This window comes from Patella vulgata, chromosome 3 (genome assembly GCF_932274485.2).
Source record: "Patella vulgata chromosome 3, xgPatVulg1.2, whole genome shotgun sequence".
NCBI classification, from domain to species: Eukaryota; Metazoa; Mollusca; class Gastropoda; family Patellidae; genus Patella; species Patella vulgata.
In genome coordinates this window covers 80,225,267-80,244,459 of record NC_065881.2, presented here as the reverse complement: position 1 = coordinate 80,244,459, position 19,193 = coordinate 80,225,267, and the positions used below count along the sequence as shown (strand labels likewise).

General features: G+C 36.6%; 1 protein-coding gene across 1 annotated transcript in view; it reads right to left on the bottom strand.

The window, feature by feature from the left end:
* Positions 1 to 647: 647 nt before the first annotated feature.
* The window catches only part of LOC126815092 (cilia- and flagella-associated protein 46), a 58,281-nt gene continuing 39,735 nt past the window's right edge, over positions 648 to 19,193 (bottom strand). Inside the window, exons 39-56 of the mRNA XM_050540630.2 lie at positions 19,094 to 19,164; positions 18,434 to 18,512; positions 17,759 to 17,845; positions 17,127 to 17,231; positions 15,579 to 15,668; positions 14,976 to 15,065; positions 14,051 to 14,233; positions 12,885 to 12,982; positions 12,312 to 12,400; positions 11,235 to 11,425; positions 8,044 to 8,162; positions 7,520 to 7,737; positions 6,484 to 6,648; positions 5,425 to 5,563; positions 4,664 to 4,776; positions 2,696 to 2,777; positions 2,297 to 2,433; positions 648 to 1,389 (exon numbers count right to left, since the gene is read on the bottom strand). Of these exons, the coding sequence (XP_050396587.2) occupies positions 1,076 to 1,389; positions 2,297 to 2,433; positions 2,696 to 2,777; positions 4,664 to 4,776; positions 5,425 to 5,563; positions 6,484 to 6,648; positions 7,520 to 7,737; positions 8,044 to 8,162; positions 11,235 to 11,425; positions 12,312 to 12,400; positions 12,885 to 12,982; positions 14,051 to 14,233; positions 14,976 to 15,065; positions 15,579 to 15,668; positions 17,127 to 17,231; positions 17,759 to 17,845; positions 18,434 to 18,512; positions 19,094 to 19,164 (2,370 nt within the window). The 3' untranslated portion in view covers positions 648 to 1,075. The remainder of the gene's footprint in view (positions 1,390 to 2,296; positions 2,434 to 2,695; positions 2,778 to 4,663; positions 4,777 to 5,424; positions 5,564 to 6,483; positions 6,649 to 7,519; positions 7,738 to 8,043; positions 8,163 to 11,234; positions 11,426 to 12,311; positions 12,401 to 12,884; positions 12,983 to 14,050; positions 14,234 to 14,975; positions 15,066 to 15,578; positions 15,669 to 17,126; positions 17,232 to 17,758; positions 17,846 to 18,433; positions 18,513 to 19,093; positions 19,165 to 19,193) is intronic.

Sequence of the window (19,193 nt, the reverse complement as noted above, 5' to 3'; positions counted from 1 at the left end):
TGGGGTGTGGTTGTGGACATGTTCGGCCTTAAATCTTGATTTCCTGACTCTATGGCATCATTTTCTTGACTGGACGCATTAACAAGGTTTGACGGTATTGTTGACATGGCCTTATTTGAGAGGTTTGACTGTATTCGAATCAAAGCTAATTGTAATAGTTCCCTGTAGTTGTCCGAGGCCTCTACTTCTTCTGGAATAAGTTCTTCCTCGATTTTGGAAATGATTTGATCATCAAAATCTTCTAACTTACGTATTTTCTCTTCAATTGCAAATTTTAGTTGTTCGGACCTTTCCACCAATTCTGGACCTCGTAAACCCGATTCAAGTAATTCTTCTACTGCAGAATTAAGTCGTTTGGACATTGCTCTATGACTTCCGCGAATCCTTTTTAATCTACTTAATTCCATGGATGGATAGTGTCCTTGCCTTGAAGTTAAATTTTGGCCAGTTGCCAACGGGCTCCGTGGCGGTGGAGATTGCATGCCTGTCGCCATTTTTTTTCGCGCCGAATTTTCACTTACTTTTTGAAGTATATATGACACAAATTAATCAGTTTTCTTGGACTGTATCGTCTTACTTGGATATCCGTCTCATCGTGACCATGTAGGGTATTGGACTTTGGATGCGATGGTTCATTTTGACACGGCTCTCTTTCAAGCAATCTTGACTTTATTATTCAACCATTTTTTGAGGTAATACAAAAAACAACTGCAGATAACTCTAACAATACAATGTGGAACAAGACCACCGATTATTATTCTTAATTTGGAATGGACATACTTAGATCACGGACAACAATTCAATGGAATACAATTTCCAACTTGGCTTCTCATCATCGCTTGATCAAAATCATAGGATGCTAGTCAAATTGTCACTCAGTATTCAACAGTAAATTGTATCACATAGAACTGTGTCCTGTGTATTTCCAGTTCAATTACTAAATGTTATTAAAATAATTTAAGTGTATAATTCTGACTTATTAATTTAATGTTTACAGTGAAAAATTCATTCATAATGTTCTCTTTGATGTACATTGGAACCCTTCAATGTTTACCCTAACAACAGTTGTCAATGACTACATCTGGGTTACGACCAAATTAGGTAATCCATAACAAACAAGATTAAACCAAGATGGCTGCATTACTACTTCTGTTTCTTCCTCTCCGTGATCTGTCTCCGCTATGGATCTGGTTCCGTCTGGACTTCCACTTGGTCCTGTTCCTTTACTAGATTTATCGTCATGTTTATCGTGACCTTTTGATTTCACAGACGGTGTTGATTCTCCGGCCTCTCGTGCTTCTGCTTCAGCTCGTTCCTCATTGGCTCGTTTCTGTGGTGACATCATTAATCGAACCATCTGTCCGGTTGTTTTTCCCTTCTGTAGTAAATCTGAAGGATATAAACATAGATTATGAATAAACAACAAAATTTTGAAGGTTAAATCATTTTAGGCGAGATATGAACAAACTGATTCTAGGTGAGGTAGGACAAACTGATTCTAGGTGAGGTAGGACAAACTGATTCTAGGTGAGGTAGGACAAACTGATTCTAGGTGAGGTAGGACAAACTGATTCTAGGTGAGGTAGGACAAACTGATTCTAAGTGAGATTATGACAAACTGATTTTAGGCAAGATTAGGACAAACTGATTCTAGTCAAGATAAGGACAAACTGATTCTAGGCGAGATTAGGACAAACTGATTCTAGTCAAGATAAGGACAAACTGATTCTAGGCGAGATTAGGACAAACTGATTCTAGTCAAGATAAGGACAAACTGATTCTAGGCGAGATTAGGACAAACTGATTCTAGTCAATTTTGAGGACAAACTGATTCTAGGCGAGATTAGGACAAACTGATTCTAGTCAAGATAAGGACAAACTGATTCTAGGCGAGATTAGGACAAACTGATTCTAGTCAAGATAAGGACAAACTGATTCTAGGCGAGATTAGGACAAACTGATTCTAGTCAAGATAAGGACAAACTGATTCTAGGCGAGATTAGGACAAACTGATTCTAGTCAATTTTGAGGACAAACTGATTCTAGGGGAGATTTGGACAAACTGAATAACTTAGAGAGCAACCAAAGTATGTTTTGTTTCAAATCAGCCTTTCTCCCCCCTGGTGAAATAGGAAGCTAAATTTTTTATAGATGTCCCCAAAGAATAAAAATTCAAATTGGTCGGCACCTAAACACTTACATAATTGAGACTCTATGCATATTTCTAAACTATGTCCACTATGCACTTAAATATAAATAGTTTCTGAACAAAAATACGATAAATACTGTTTCTTACCTTTCATGGAAACTTTCAATTTGTTGGCATTTTCTGCTAAGGTACAAGGCCACTGATTGGCTAGAATACATTTAACACCTGTTAAACTGGATAACATGGCTGTTTCTACTGGTTTTTCTAGAGCTAGATCATTATGGCTGAAATAAAACAAAAATCTATCAGTAAATATATTTCTGGATGACTAAAATCAAATTTGATTTTCATTTCAGACAAGGCAATAACCTGACTGTCCCTAGCAGTGACATTCCAGGAATTTAAAGGTTTGCTGTATGAGGCCGAGTCCACAAACTTCATCCATCACCTTCGTTTAAAACATGGGTTTATCTTCGGTCATGTTTAACAGTTGGGACTGAATGTCTTAAAGAGAACCCATATGATAACAAATATCAAGATGTTTACCTTTTAAGAATATCTGTCTTTGATTGGCGTAGAAAACTTTTATTGGTTTGGGCAAGATCCAAACAAAACAGCATCACACATTCTGAAACATTAGATTAAATTATTTAAAATATTTTTTTTTAATTTAAAACATGATGAATCAGAAGAGATAAATGAAGATCCATAGTAACCTGATTCCCAATCTGTATATAACAAGGAGTAGGGTCATCTGTTCAACCTCTTAAATTTTCTCCTGTTTCCTAGCACTACTAAAGATTGAAATAAAATTGGACCATATGTTATTTCCGAAATGACTTTGTTTGGGTTGAGTCAGTTGAATGGATGTTAAATCCAATTTTCATTTTTCTCTCTCTCATTGGCGCTGAGTGGCTTTGTTAAAGTTACAATTTCATATTTTTTAAGTTATATTTTTAAAATGTATTAAAATAAAGCCCTAAAATAGATGGTATCTATAAACAGTCCTACTTTGTTAAAGAATAATCCTATTAATCCTATAATTCACTATTGCCAGTTGAGAAATTGGCAAAAATATCATTTTCAACTTTAAATTCAAACGTTTGAAGATAGCTATTCCATGGTGGGGAATAAGAAAACAAGGGAGGTAATTGTGTTATTATTTCCGGTGTGAAGATTTTTTAAGTGTGAGAAAGATAACCTATGATCGTATAATACTGAGTTGACAACATATTGAGCAAAAGACATAGAAATAATTATGTTTTGACTTTCGTAGAAAATATGAAATTGTAACTTTAAGACCAGAGTTTACAAATCATGATTGAAAATAATGTTTTCTTTGAATAGCACTAGTAGTTTATTCCTGAAGACAGGAATACAGACTGTCACCAGGAGAAACATCTCTTGTCCATGTTATTTCTATGTAGCGAGAAATCAGTGACAACAGTTTAAGTTTAAACAGATCTTTAAGGTAGGACGGAGATAAAATGAAATGAAATGGGGTTTAATGTCCTAGTTCAACTGGGCTAATGAAGATGCGCATATGCCATGCAGTGTGCTAAGTAAGAGGGAAATGTTGCCCAGACAGCAACGCTACAGTCTACTCTTTATCGAATTCAAACTGCCAAGGGATCTTTAATGTGCACGCCAATGTGTACACGGTACCTAGTTTCTTTGTCGTATCCGAACGACTAAACAGGGTCCCTTGCCAGACCCTCTGTCCTGTACTACTGAAAAGGGGGAACCATGCCAGAAGATTCAGAGAAACTTTCTTGGCCAACACTGGAAGCAAACGCAAAACCTCCTGATTAGCAAACCACGGCTCCTCAGGTAGGAAGAGAGAGAGAGAGAGAGAGAGAGAGAGAGAAATGGAGTTTAATGTCCACATGAAACTAGGTCATTTCAGGACTAACATATGGTTTCATTTTATTTCAATAATTCGTTTGCACCTAGGGGTCTTTAGCGGTTGGAGGAAACCGGAGGGCCCGGAGAAAACCAACGAGGTTGGACAGGTAATCCTACTCCTTGTCACGTACAAACGGGGAATCGAAACCCCACCAGTTGACTCAATGACACACCATATGATACAGCGTGTGCGTGCTAACCATTCGGCCATCCAACCCCCTCCCCAGGTAGGAAGAAGTAGAACAACTGTTTGAAAGATATTTATAATACATATGTAAAATATTTTAAACCACTGTTATGATATCATCCTTTGTTTTTATAATCCATTCTATGATGGAGTGTATCAGCTAGTCTTTAACATTGTTGATTACATTGGATGTAGTTTAAAATAAAGAAATGAAAACGAAATGAAGTGGGGTTTACGTTCTACTCCAACTGGGCCAATGAAGACGGACATTCGCCATACAGTGCGCTATGGGGGAAATTTTGCCCGAACAGCGATGCTACGGCCGACTCATATCGATTTCCAACTGCCAAGGATCTTTTATGTGCGCGCCAATGTTTTATAATAGGGAACAAGAAACAGATTTTAGAATTTAAAGAACAAACCTGGAATATTTAGAGCTGATAGTTTAGATGGTGGAATGTAGGAGAGGAGACGTTCCATACCATAAAATATCATGGAACTACTTTCATTCAGGTAAACTTCCCATTCTCCAACACTGAAACACAGAAAACATTCAAGTTCAAAATTTTTTTTAAAAAATACCGAAATGTACATGGCAAATATCATGGAACTACTCCCATTCCTGCAAACGTGAGGTCCTGTGTATATATTGGCATGTATGAAAATGAATCTTTGAAGTACAGATGGAATTCAATGAAGAGCAGGAAGAAAAGCCAATATCTGTGTAAAATGTCCCTTGAAACAAACTGAATGGCCATTCCTAGAAAAGGGATTTGATCATTTGTTAACTGTAGAAGAAAATGTCGATGATCGAACTAATCCAAGGCATATACACCAAATTAGAATATTCTACCTACATTAGAAACATAATTATTGTGTTCCAAAAGGTGTGATATATGAATAGATCCTCGTCTCCCGTGTGCACAGACAGACAAACTCTTCAGTTTCCTGCATTCTACGAGGTGACGGACAAATGGACGGCCGGACAGACAAACGAATAGATGGACAGACCGTCTCTTTAAAAGTCTCCTGCATTTTGCGAAAGGTGTGACAGACAAACCCATTCTACAAGTCTCTAGTATTCTGGGAAAGGTGTGACAAATGGATGGACAGACAACCCCATTTTAATAGTCCACAGTCCACTGTTTTCTGCGAAAGACGTGGCACAATAATGTGAATATACCTGGGTGGATGATCTTCGCCTGATAAACCTAACCAACGTGGTGTAAACTGTTGTTCGTATTCCTCCACCACAGTGTTAAACACAGACACAGGTTTATTCTCTTCCGTCTCCGCGCAATCATCGTAACAATCTACCATATCTTATACACAGGTCAAGGTTATAATAACACTACACGATTTTACTAGCTCAGTTCACAATGGTCAAGGTTATTGTAACTCTACAACTAGGGTAACATTTAGTTGTGTTGTTTTAGCAGGAGTTTCTGTTTTTAATGATTAGTTGAAACCATTGTTCTAAAATTCTTAAAATTCATTGAAAATCATTGAAAAATATTGAGTTCATACTTTTGCGTAGTTTAAAATGACATGTTGGGCTTAAAACTAAACAATATATATATATATATATATATATATATATAATATGAGAGAGAGAGAGAGAGAGAGATGGGGTTTAACGTCCACTCGACACAAATTAGGTCATTTTGGGACTAACATATGGTTTAATTTTATTTCAATAATTCGCTTGCGCGTAGGGCCTTTAGTAGTGGGAGAAACGCCACGAGGATGGACAGGCGACCCTACTCCTTGTCACATACAACCGGGGATTCGAAACCATGCCAGTTGATTCAATGACAGGTCGTATGATACAGCACGCACGTGCTGACCAATCGAACATCCAACCGCCCTCATTAAATATAGGAACTAGAACAACACAATCACAACCTACCATATATAACTCTACTACTACAAAATAATATGATTGACAGCAGTGGTGCGTTGACATTATCCCAAATATTGCCTGCATCTGATGATAAATTTTGGGATGAACGTAACAGAACCAGCATTCTCTTAAGAGATTCAAACTGTCATAGTACTGTAGTTTGTACGGGCTGTGTCTCAAAAAAGGACATCGATCTTTGGTGCATGGAAAGTGATGGAAAAAGTTACAAATTTTTATTCCCCTAAATAAGTTCAGAGAGGACTTCCCAGGGTAAAAAAAATGTGTTTTATATGTCAATTCGTGGATGTTTAAAGACATGATTATTTTTAAAAAAGATACATCTGAAGTTCATGGTATCAACTGGTAATTGCCAGGGTTGTATGGGACGATCTAGTGGTACAATCTTGGCTTGTTTTTGTTTAGCTTCTCGTACTCCTGGTATACGTGACATCGGATTACCACCCTCTTTACCCTTCTTTTTATTTTTATCTCCGCTTGTGTCTTCTGTAAAATTAAAATTAACACAAAAATCAATAAGACATGGTTAGTTTGGAGTTTTTGAGGGTGGGGTGGGATGGTAATTTTTCTTGGTAGTGTGGGTTGGTTTTTTTTTTTTTGTTCCTTTAACCATCCTAACTTTTTGCACCAACCAGGCAGGGGTCATTAGCAGTAGGAGGAAACCGTAGGACCCAGAGAAAACCCATAAGGATGGACAGGTGACCCTACTCCTTGACATGTACAAACAGGGAATCGAAGTGGTCTAGAGTGTCGTACTTCGAGCTCTAACTGTCCGGTCAACTCTCTGGTTTATGGCCGTAGTTATGATCCCAGATGTGGGCGTATGTGGCTTGGAGATTGGGGCGCCTTTCCAACCAAGTGGGTTTACGCCGGGTACTCCAGTTTCCTTCAACTTGTCTGCGATATCACCTGGTGGATGGTGAAAGCGGTCATTAAACACTAATAAAACAAGAAGCCACTGTTGTAAGGGAGAGAGAAAGAGAAATGGGGTTTAACGCCCACTCAACACATCATTTCAATTTTATTTCAATAATTCCCTTGCGCGTAGGGGTCTTTAGCAAATGGGAGGAAACCAGAGGACCCCGTGGAAAACCCATGAGGTTGGACAGGTGACCCCATTCCTTGTCACATACAACCAGGGAATCAAAACCACACCAGTTGACTCAATGACAGACCTTATGATACAGTGCGCAGTGCTAAGCATTCGGCCATTCACCCTCACACCCCCCCATTATGGGACTGGTGGTGCAGTAATCATGAATGGTAAAACTTGCTTAATAAACCCTGTAAATGCAACTGGATTTACAGTCTACAGGGCTAAATTCAGTTTTTAAAAACGTAAATTCCATTGACCTACCTTGTACAGGTTCTTGATGAAATCTATGATAGAACATCTGTAGTGAGAAATCTCGGGATAAAGATGATACAGAGTTTCCTTGTAGACATTCCAGAGCTTCTAGAGGTAACTGTAATAACACTGAATCAGCCAATATTACAATAGACTCTGGTGATAAGTGATGATCTTTAGGTTCTTTAGATAGATTACCTGTACTACCAGTTGGTGATGAACCTGATCTGAAATATTAAAAGAAATAACAAAATCCTTAACTAGGCTTGAAAAAGAGAGAGAGAGAGAGAGAGAGAGAGAGAGAGAAATAGGGTTTAACTTCCACTCAACACAAACTAAGTCAGTTTCTGGACTAACATATGGTTCAATTCTATTTCAATTCTTTAGCAGTGGGAGGAAACCAAAGGATCCAGAGAAAAGCCATGAGGTTGGACAGGTGACCATAATCCTTGTCACGTACAAGCCGGGCTTCGAAACCACGTCACTTTGTGTCACACAAATGACAGATTTAAGATACGCTTATAATAAATTACCTCAAGGCATGGTGTATATGGGTTGTGATGGGTTTTAAATAGGTTTCCATGGCAATGACAATATGACGGAATTCTTCTTCTAATCTCTGTTCTTCCATGTGATCTTCCACAGTTTGTACCTATGATATAATGTTAACAATAATAACAGACATTTTATGGATACCCTAATAAACAATTATAGACCTATATATATCACGTTAACAACATTGAATACATTTGAAAGTAAACGGAAAGTAAAAGTTCATGATATGCCCACACTAAGTAGGGATGACGCAACAATAAACGTTGGCTAATAAAAACTGTCCCCGAGTTCACAAAGCATTCTCAGACTTAAGTTAAGAATTTACTCAAAATTGTTTGCCTTATGTTAACTATAATACAGCCCTTCATAAAATGTTTTGTTGTTTTAATCTATCAAATACATCAATAAACCAGCGGCTGCCAGGCAGGATACGCCCAAAAAGAAAGCTAAAAAGAAAGTGATTTTTCTTACAATCAAGGGCCATAATTCATGAAGTTACAATCGGATAAGGGCAAATATCGAAAGGAACCAAGATCTTTGGGTTATAAACATGCATTTCAAGTTTCATCAAAATCGGATTAAATTGTAACCTCTACCCACAACCTTGTTATACAATATTTTTACACCTTTCGCGTACAAGCGGCGGCCATTTTGTCCGGCAGTTTTGGTTTGATTTTCAGGAAATTTGAACTCAACCTTTATTATGGTGTTACGGTGATATATTCAAACAGTTTTTTAAAATCAGATAATGACTGTGACCTTCAGAGGGACCACAAGCTAAAAAAGACGATTTTTCGTATAAGCAGGGGCCATAATTCAGGAAGTTACGATCTGATATGCAACAATATCGAAAGGAACCAAGATCTTTAGGTTATAAATATGCATTTCAAGTTTCATCAAAATTGAATTAAAATTGCGACCTCTACAGGGTCCACATACTACATTTACCATATTTTTACACTATTCGAGTACAAATGGCGGCCATTTTGTCCGGCAATTTTGGTCCGATTTTCACGAAATTTAAACTCAACCTTCCTTAGGGTGTAACGGTAATATAATAAAACGATTTTTTAAATCGGATAAAAATTATGACCTCTCTAGGGTCCACAAACTAAAAACGTGATTTTTCGTACAATCAAGGGGCCATAGTTCAGGAAGTTACGGTCCGATATGCACGAATATCAAAAGGAACTGAGATCTTTGGGTTATAAACTTACATTTCAAGTTTCCACAAAATCGATTAAAAATTGTGACCTCTATAGGATCCACAACCTTGATATACCATATTTTTACTCTAAGTATTCGCGTACAAGCGGCGGCCATTTTGTCCGGCAATTTTGGGCCGATTTTCACGAAATTCGAACTCAACCTTCATTACGGTGTAACGGTGATATAATCAAACGTTTTTTTTAATCGGATAATAATTGTGACCTCCAGAGGAACCACAAGCTGAAAAACGCGATTTTCCGTACAATCAGGGGCCATAATTCAGGAAGTTACTATCTGATATGCGCAAATATCGAAAGGAACCATGATCTTTAGGTTATAAAAATGCATTTCAAGTTTCATCAAAATCGAATTAAAATTGTAACCTATACAGAGTCCACAACCTTGATTTAACATATTTTACACTATTCGCGTACAAACGGCGGCCATTTTCTGGCAACTTTGGTCCGATTTTCACGAAATTCGAACTCAACTTTCCTTAGGGCGTAACGGTGATATAATAATACGTTTTTTTAAATCGGATAAAATTATGACCTCTATAGGGTTCACAAGCTAAAAACGCGATTTTTCGTACATTCAGGGGCCATAATTTTAGGAAGTTACAGTCCGATATGCACGAATATCGAAAGGAACTGAGATCTTTGGGTTATAAACTTACATTTCAAGTTTCAACACAATCGGATAAAAATTGTGACCTCTATAGGGTCCACAAGCTAAAAACGTGATTTTTGGTACAAACAGGGGCCATAATCCATGAAGTTTCGATCCGATACATGCCAATATCGAAAGCAGCCGAGATCTTTTGGGGATAAACCTATATTTCAAGTTTCGTCAAAATCGGACAAGAATTGTGACCTGTAGAGAGTCCACAAACAAATTGTGGACGGACAGGGGCGACGACAATATATGTCCACATGAAAATGCAACTATATGCAAAGTTGTGTGTTTCTGGGTCAGAGATATTTCTCATAAACAGTGATTGAAAGTTGAGTAAATTCTTAACTTAAGTCTGAAAATACTTTTTGAACTCGGGGCCTGGACTAAGTGGTAATAATTAGTTAATTATCCTAAGATATCAAATTGAAGTCAGTCTTGGGACAAACATAAACCTGGCCTCAAGTTCACAAAGCATTCTCAGACTTAAGTTGAGAATTTACTCAAAATTGTTCGCCTTATTTTAAGTAATATATAGCTCTTTACAAAACTTTTGTTGTTTTAATGTATCAAATACATCAATAAGAAACCATGTGCAAAGTTTTGTGTTTCTGGATCAAAGATATTTCTCATAAACAGTGATTGAAAGTTGAGTAAATTCTCAACTTAAGTCTGAGAATGCTTTGTGAACTTGGGGCCTGTTCTTCAGCTGTTATAACTATCATTAGGCTACACAAAAAAAAATATTCTGAATATCAGGCAATCATTCCCGACAATCTGATTTTAGTTTTTGTATTTTTATTGGGCAAACGAAATGGGCTAATGAAGACGGGCATACACCATGCAGTGTGCTATGAGGGAAATTTTGGCGGGATAGCCGTGCTATCGAATAACAATTGCAAAGGGATCTTTTACATGCACGCCAATGTGTACACACGACCTCAATTTTTTGTCCCATCCAAAAGACTAGACAGTTGTCCTTGTCTCGCCTCTTGTCCTACGCCATTAAATGACTTCTCATAAACATAACATTTCAAGGCACAACATTTATCTGTTCTGATTATGGTTATCCAGTATCATTTATGATTGTCAATAACATTATCAGGGTTGCGTATTGGATAATTGAGTCTACGGTTCCCTTCCTGTCTCATTCAAATTTTTAACATCCTGTAACTGACAGAAAAAATTTACACAAGTTAATTATTGGGACTGTTTTTATTTCTTTAAATAATAATGGGTTATGTAGCTTTGTTTAAGTGATGCAGGAATCTCTGAGAACCATCCTTACCTTGGCTTCCTGTTTGATATTGTTGTCAATGTTTTCTAACATTTTATTTCGTAACGCCACTTGAGTTCGTTGATATTCTTGTTTTAATAATAACTGTTGTACACATTGTTTATGGTTATTAAATCGTTCTATTAGTTCTTCAATACATTTTGGACTGGTTTCAATTCCAAATATCTTCGCTCGACTTGGAACTGAAAAAAGAATCCAAAATAAAGATAACTGATAACAAAAAGGGATGAATATATTTTGGTAAACTATGTCAGTTCATTTTCTTCATTTTAATGGCTGGTTCTTTCCACTATCGGTACATAAACCTACCTCACATACTGGTCTCACACTTATTTGACTTGAGAGATATGTGGTGATCTATGAGTGAATTCAAAACTCAATGTAAAAAAAAATAATTTTTCTCAAATTTTTCAGGGGACCATGGTCAAATATTACTTTTAACAACTGCTAAAGGATTAATTAGAGTAAATCAATCACAAACCTCCGATGGTCTAGAGAGTTGATTATGAGCTTGTCATGTGAAGGAGCCACTGTGGCTTAGTGAGTAGGACAGTGGCTTGTTAACCTGGAGATTTTGTGTTCGATCTCTGCATTGGCAGAGGAAGTTCATCAGGATTTTAAGGCGTGGTTCCCCCTTGTCAGTGGTGTAGGACAAAGGGCCTAGGAAGGGTCAACCTATAGTCATTCGGATGAGACGATAACCTGAGGTCCCATGCACATTGGCATGCATGCAAGTAAAAGAACCCTTCACAGTTGGAATTCGAAACAAAAGTAGGCCATAGAGCCGCTGTCTGGCCAAAATTTTACTCAAAGCAGGAGCAGAATAGTAGGACATTATACCCCATTTCATTTCATTATTATTATTTATCATGTGAATAAATGTCTAATTAATAATTTATATAACAATTGAAACCCCTAAAAAAGACCTGCAATAGACAGATTTAAATCTTACATAACGCATCTTTAAGGATCGTATACTGAGTCAGGCTATTTGGGGTGTCTATGGATCAGTGGTGTTGGGGTACCTGTAGTCAATATTTACATGTACCAAATGCTAAACTAGATTACCTGTTGTAGAATGTTGTTTACCTCCCTTTCCACCACCAGCACCGCTACTAGCTTTAGATCGATCTAATAGCGCTCCATATAGAAAATTCCTATATAAATATCAAAACATATAGAAATGTCCTGCACAAATATCAAAACATATAGAAATATCCTGCACAAATATCAAAACATATAGAAATGTCCTGCACAAATATCAAATCATATAGAAATGTCCTACTCCTACCTAGATAAATATCAAAACATACAGAAATGTCCTACAGAAAATTACCACTGAATACAGGGTTTAATTGTTTAGGAGGTGCTTGATTGTAAGTCTGGAACATTCCAAATGGATAGAATTGTAACTGAAGAACATGGAATAGAGTCCTGTCGCAGTTCTGCCAGTCATGACAATGGATATGGTATGAGCAGAATCGTGACACAATCAAACATTTCAAAAATGAAGATTGGTCAGCTGTCGGACGAAATTCTTGTGTTTATTTGATAGACATCTTACCAGAGATTGACAGAATCAATGAAAAGGTTAATTCTTCTAGAATATTATGTAATCAAGAGTTTATACTGAATATTTACCTGTCTGGTGCATGTTGTAATATGATAAAATTAAAATTGGATGGAAATTCTTTCACCAGATCTAAATGATTTGGAAGCACTGTTAATCTCTTCCATGCCTGAATAAAAATTTAAAAAAAATTCAATATCACATAACTTCAATAATCATAAGAGAGAGAGAAATGGAGTTTAACATCCACTTGACACAAACTAGGTCATTTCGGGACTAATATATTTCAATAATTCACTTGCACGTAGGAGTCTTTAACAGTGGGAGGAAACCGGAGGACTCGGAGAAAACCGACGAGGTTGGACAGGCGACCCTACTCCTTGTCACGTACAACTGAGGATTCTAAACCACTCCAGTTGACTCAATGACAGGCCTTATGGTACAGTGCGCACGTGCTAACCATTCAACCATCCAACCCCCCCTCCATAATCATAAACGTTCTAACATATTTATTTTAAAGGAATAGTGTCATAAGCACCTCTATTTTCTGTTGGTCAGTACCTTCGAGTAGATAGCATTTTAATACCCTTTCAGTTGAGTACTTGAGATTAGCACCTTCGTAATTATCATTGAGCCCCAATCTTTGTTACTGATCATAAAGTCTCTAATGAAGTTGCTATTAAAACCCGTACATACAAACTCAGCTAGTATATATGCAGGGGCTGATTCAGGAATTTTTGCAGGAGAGGGTTTGCCAGGTTCCTGAGACAATGTATCTCCCCCCCCCCCTCCCGAATGGTCTCTATCGTCATTTTGGCGTATAATCATACACATTGAGCTTTTTAGCCAGAAAATTCAACACCTCGTTTGACGTCATTTTTATTATGAATTAATACAATGACATTGTGATTCAATTTCATGGATGCAAAGTATTAATTGTGATATCACATAATGTCTATATCATTATCTTGTGCTTTGACTGCCCATCCTGTTCCACATCTGACGATAAAGGATAAAGCACACGGCCGAGAAACTTTTCACATAAAAATTGTTGATTTACAAAAAAAAGTATGTAGCTGAGCAGGGGGGAGTTTCGACCCCCCAAACCCCTCCTCTGGATCCGCCCCTGTATATGAAGATTCTATTGGCATTGCTTGAGTATTGAAATTCTATGATATTGTTTCTACCAATTGGATTTGACTGACCCATTAATAAAGACCCTATTAATCAAGCCTACCTGCCAGTCTTTCTCTAATGCTGTATTAACTGATGTCATTAAAGCACTGGATGATAGATTCGTCTGGATATCAGAGTCTAGGATATTTTTCCGTTGATGTAAAAGAGTAGCAAGTTTTGACGTGACAGGATCTAACTGTGACTGATGCAAAAGTTTCTCCAGTTTAACTGATGTTTCACAACTCTATAAAATAATAAAAAAAAACATTGATATAAATGTGTTTGGTTTAAGACTATTTACTTTCCTAAAAGGTTGCATGTTCAATCAGAATTTTCTGGCGTGGTTTCTCCTTGTCAGTGGTTCAGGACAGAGGGCCTGACAAGGACAGCTGTCTAGTCTTTCGGATGGAACGAAAAACCAAGGACTCATACATGACTACATACATTGGCATGCACGTAAACGATCCCTTTGCAGTTCCAATTTGCTAAATAGTAGACCGTAGCGTTGCTGTCCCGTGTACACATTGGCGTGCATGTAAAAGATCCCCTGGCAGTTGGAATTCGATATATAAGAGTAGGCCTTAGCGCCACTGTCCAGGCAAAATTTCCCTCATAGAACACTGTATGGTGTAGTTCTGTCTTCATTAGCCAAGTCGGAGCAGAACCGTAGGACATTAAAACTCATTTCGTTTCATTTTCCCAAAAGGTGTTGAGTTCAGTAAACCCACCACACATTATTTAATCTAAACAAACCATTTAAAAAAAACCACAATAATAGGAACCCAATAGTTTTTGATAATTCTCAACAAATTTTAACAATTTTCCAACACATGGTTTGAGACTAAACATTAAATATAGAACCTCATGCTAATACAGCACAACTACACGATACTCCAATTGTAGCGTGGTGTGATACAGAATAATGAACATACAATCAGGAAACAGATATTAGAAATATTCTGACAAGATACGAATTGGTATCTAACCTGATGTAATGCAAGAAGCTGACTGGCTGCTGCTGGATCAAACTGACCAATCAAATCTACCAATTCTTTTGCTGCTGAACTGGCCAATGCCTGAAATAATAAAATAAGACATATTAAGACATTCCCAAGACATACTATAAAGGTATGAAATGAAATGAAATGTGGCTTAACGTCCTACTGTTCTGCTCCGACTGGGCTAATGAAGACAAGCATACACCGTAAAGTGTTCTATGAGGGAAATTTTGCCCGGACAGCGACACTGTGGCCTACTTTTATATCGAATTCCAACTACCAAGGGATCTTTTACGTGCACGCCAATTTATACACAGGTTCTCGGTATAATAACAGATTCTATTATCTTAAATAAATATAATTCATGTATTACATCTTTAATAAGACTGAAAACATTTTCCTGAGAGAGAGAGAGAGAGAGAGAGAGAGAGAGAGAGAGAGAGAGAGAGAGAGAGATGGTCTTAAGCGTCCACTTGACAAATACTAGGTCATTTTGGGACTAACACATGGTTAAATTTTATTTCAATTATTTTCGCCACCCCCCTCCCCACCCTGTTGATTAGAAGACAAAGTATAAGAACTATAACTTACGGTATATCCATTTTGAAGAGAAAGATTTAAAGTTTGAACCAAACATTCACAAGCTTGTACCAGGTAAAATTTACTCTCAATATGATGTTTCTGAAAATAAAAGTATAAATTTCATTTAGAAACCAAACTTTACCCCCAATCCCCTGGTCCACAATATCACATTCTGGGGTTTAATGTACCAAACGGGATAATGAAGACAAGGATATGGCACACAGTTTGCTATATACGAAATTTTGCCTGGGCAGCAGTTTGAATTTAAACTGTCAGGGTTCTTTACCGTGCATACAGGATCTACTGGGTTTTTTTCATCTCAGCTAAATGACTCAATGTCATTCCTACAGAAATGACAAGGGGAAACCACCCTGGAAAATCCTAGTAAACTTTCTCAGCCAACACCAGGATTAAACTCTGGACCTACTGGTTAGTGAGCAATCACCTTACTCACTCAGCCACCATGGCTCCCAGATTGTATGTATGAAAAGATTATGCAGCTAATCATTAAAATTTTAATCATTCTTATTGAATTGATGAATAGTCCGACAAAAGGAAAGCAATGACTTCTGTTTAAGATTAGATTGATGAATTGTCCGACAAAGGATTAAGTCAGTCAATCAAGGCAGATTAAGTAGTTAAATCAAGGTAGGTTTATACTATAACACGATAAATACGTTGATCACTTAATTACCTAATAAACCCAGCGTATTATCGACAATAATCGGGTTGAGTGGTAGTTATACACTCAGTAAACTATATTAATTTCGGAATTTTGAATATTATTCACCATGTTTTGATGTCCGATTGGGCATATTCCCGGTCGGACAATTTTGTGCGTTTGGAAAAAAGATTCGGACAAGTCCGGAATATACGGGCAAAATCCCATCACTGAGCTAATGAATGAAAATGCTGAAAGAGGATATGGCAAAGGTCTGAAAAGGTGCCCAAAAAGTCACTCGAGGAACCAATCTAGATAGTGCACTCACTTACATATGAAGCTGCAATCTGATTAAAACACAGATACTGTTTCGTTTTGTTTTTTATAGTTCAAAGTTTCATTTTACTTGTCTTTACTAGACTAGGATCTGGAAGAGTTGTTATAATAACCCACGTTCTGGATGATGTGAGGGATTAGCCAATGAAATGGTCTGTTTTGGTAGGTCAATGGCGTGAGGTGCATGGAACTGTGGGTAACCCACTAGAAACATCAACGCTGATTGGTTAATCAAATGTCCACTGTCATAGGGTCAAAATCCGCTCGTATGACCCCTGACTCAACCTTCCACTACAACCGGTCAGATTTTCATGTAGTAGAGGCCAGCGAAAGTACAAAAAAATGAAACGAAATATAGATCTGTACTTCAATCAGATTGCTGAAGCTGTGATATAAATATATATTATTTTACCTCCAAATATGAAGATTACAAAGTATTAAATTGCAATGTCACAACAAATTTAAGACATCAAGTTAATTCTGATATTTGATATGTTAAAATATCATCAAGTTCCCCAATGATTATTTCTGGAGTTGGATTAAATGAAAACATCTTTTACCTTTTTCTCTATAATCTGTTGTGTATATTTGATTGTTTTTTTCGTCTCTTCGTAATTTTTATTTTCCTCCTCGTCTATTTTCTCACTTGTAGCTTTCAGTATTTCCTGTAAATATTCACAATATTAAAATATTAAAACACAACTGTTTAACAATATAACAACACTAGCAGGATACCAAGCTTCGCCCGGTTTGCCCAGGGTCTAAGATCTGTGACTTGACCTTCATAAATCATGGCCTAAAACATTCACGGGGTCATGCTGGTTAATTTGATACCACGTAATTGGGGGTGGATCGTGATCGTGATTTTATTTATATAGATTAAAACACCACTCTTTCACAATATAACAACATTAAAACACAACAAATCTAGAGAAAACATCAGTCATTACATGTTTTCAAAACTTCACAAGTCTTTGTATGAGTCAATTTAGTTTACCAGTCAATTTGGTTTACTGGTATATGTATTTCAAACTATCAAAACATTGATTTGATTGAATCTGATAAATTAGATTTAGTCTGAAAAATCCATATGACGATCTGCTTTTTTCAATCTGCTGTTTTGAATACGTATGATTTCATGACTTTAGCTAAGACATGTGTCATGTATATTTATCAACAAATCATATCTTACCATTTGGTTTACTAGCCATTGTGGTGGAACAGCTGGACTTGTAGCTTGTCCTAATATATGTAAACATGTTCCTATATTTAATAAACTCTGAAAATACACAAATATAATATATTAATAATAAATGACATATAAAAAAAACAAGGGCTTCTCTAGTCTTTATTATTACAATTACTGTTTAATGCTGAGAGACATTTTGGTTGGCTTTTCTAGTCTTTTTCATAACAATTACTGTTTAGTACTGAGCGACATTTCAACTAGGCTTCTCTAGCCTTTATGATGCGAATCATAGATCAAGATGAAAGATGTAAATTTCATTACTTTTTTAATAGTTAACATTGGGAAAATTCAACATTTATACCTAGTGGGCAAATATAACATTTACACAAAGTTGACAAATAGGCGTACGCTACCAGGGCATATTTAATGTGCTGTGAACGGAATTTTGAAGAACTATACACTTTTTTCTTGCCAGATGCTATTAACAATGGGAACAAGAAAGGATAATTCTGAAGAATTTTCTCAGTCAACACCTGGATTAAACCCAGAACCACCTGTTTAGTGAACCACCAAATCTAAAATACCAAGCCATTACCAAGATCGAATATATTAATATATAATAAATAAACTTATGATAGACTGATTAAACAAAAAACAATCTTCATTATACAATCTTACCTGAGCTCGTAAACTAAGAATATTTGCTGATAAACTGTGACTGTTTAATAACATGGTCATTGCTTCTTCTCCTACAGTTCTACAAAAATAATAAAATGTTTCCATTCTTTAAAAACAACTATTATCTGGAGAGAAAATTAATTTATAAAATCTATTGTGTAGAGTGTGGACCATCAGAAGATATTCTGATGTTGCGATAACTGCTGAGTAAAATTGTCTGCTTCTATGTTTCTATTACTAAAGTCAATGTACTTGTCACCATCTCTGTAAAACTGGGTCCTCAGTAATTGTAAACGTTTTAAATATGAGCAGTGCCTCCATAGAGGTGCATCGACAAAAGGCAGGAATGCATACATAATAATAAGGATGCATCCATAATGGAGGGGGAGTATCCATAAAAGCGGGGTTGCATATGAGCTAGGTAGCATACATGGCATTAATTTGAAAGAGGAAAATGGTCAGAGTACACACTTCAGTATTCAAATTCTGATGGTTCAACCACATGGTAATAAATAAATTCTAATGTCTGAACCAAATGATAATAGATAATTCTGATGTTTGAACCACATGATGTAATATATAATTCTGATCTTTGAACCAGATGGTAATAAATAAGAACTGAGCATCTGATGCGACTTTAACAAAGGAAAGATAACTCACTGTTTAATATCTACCCAGTCCTTCTCCATGTGAGTATAATTTGGTGTCTGTCTCACAAAATCTTCAACCATCTGATAAAGTAAAAAAACAACCGTTGTAT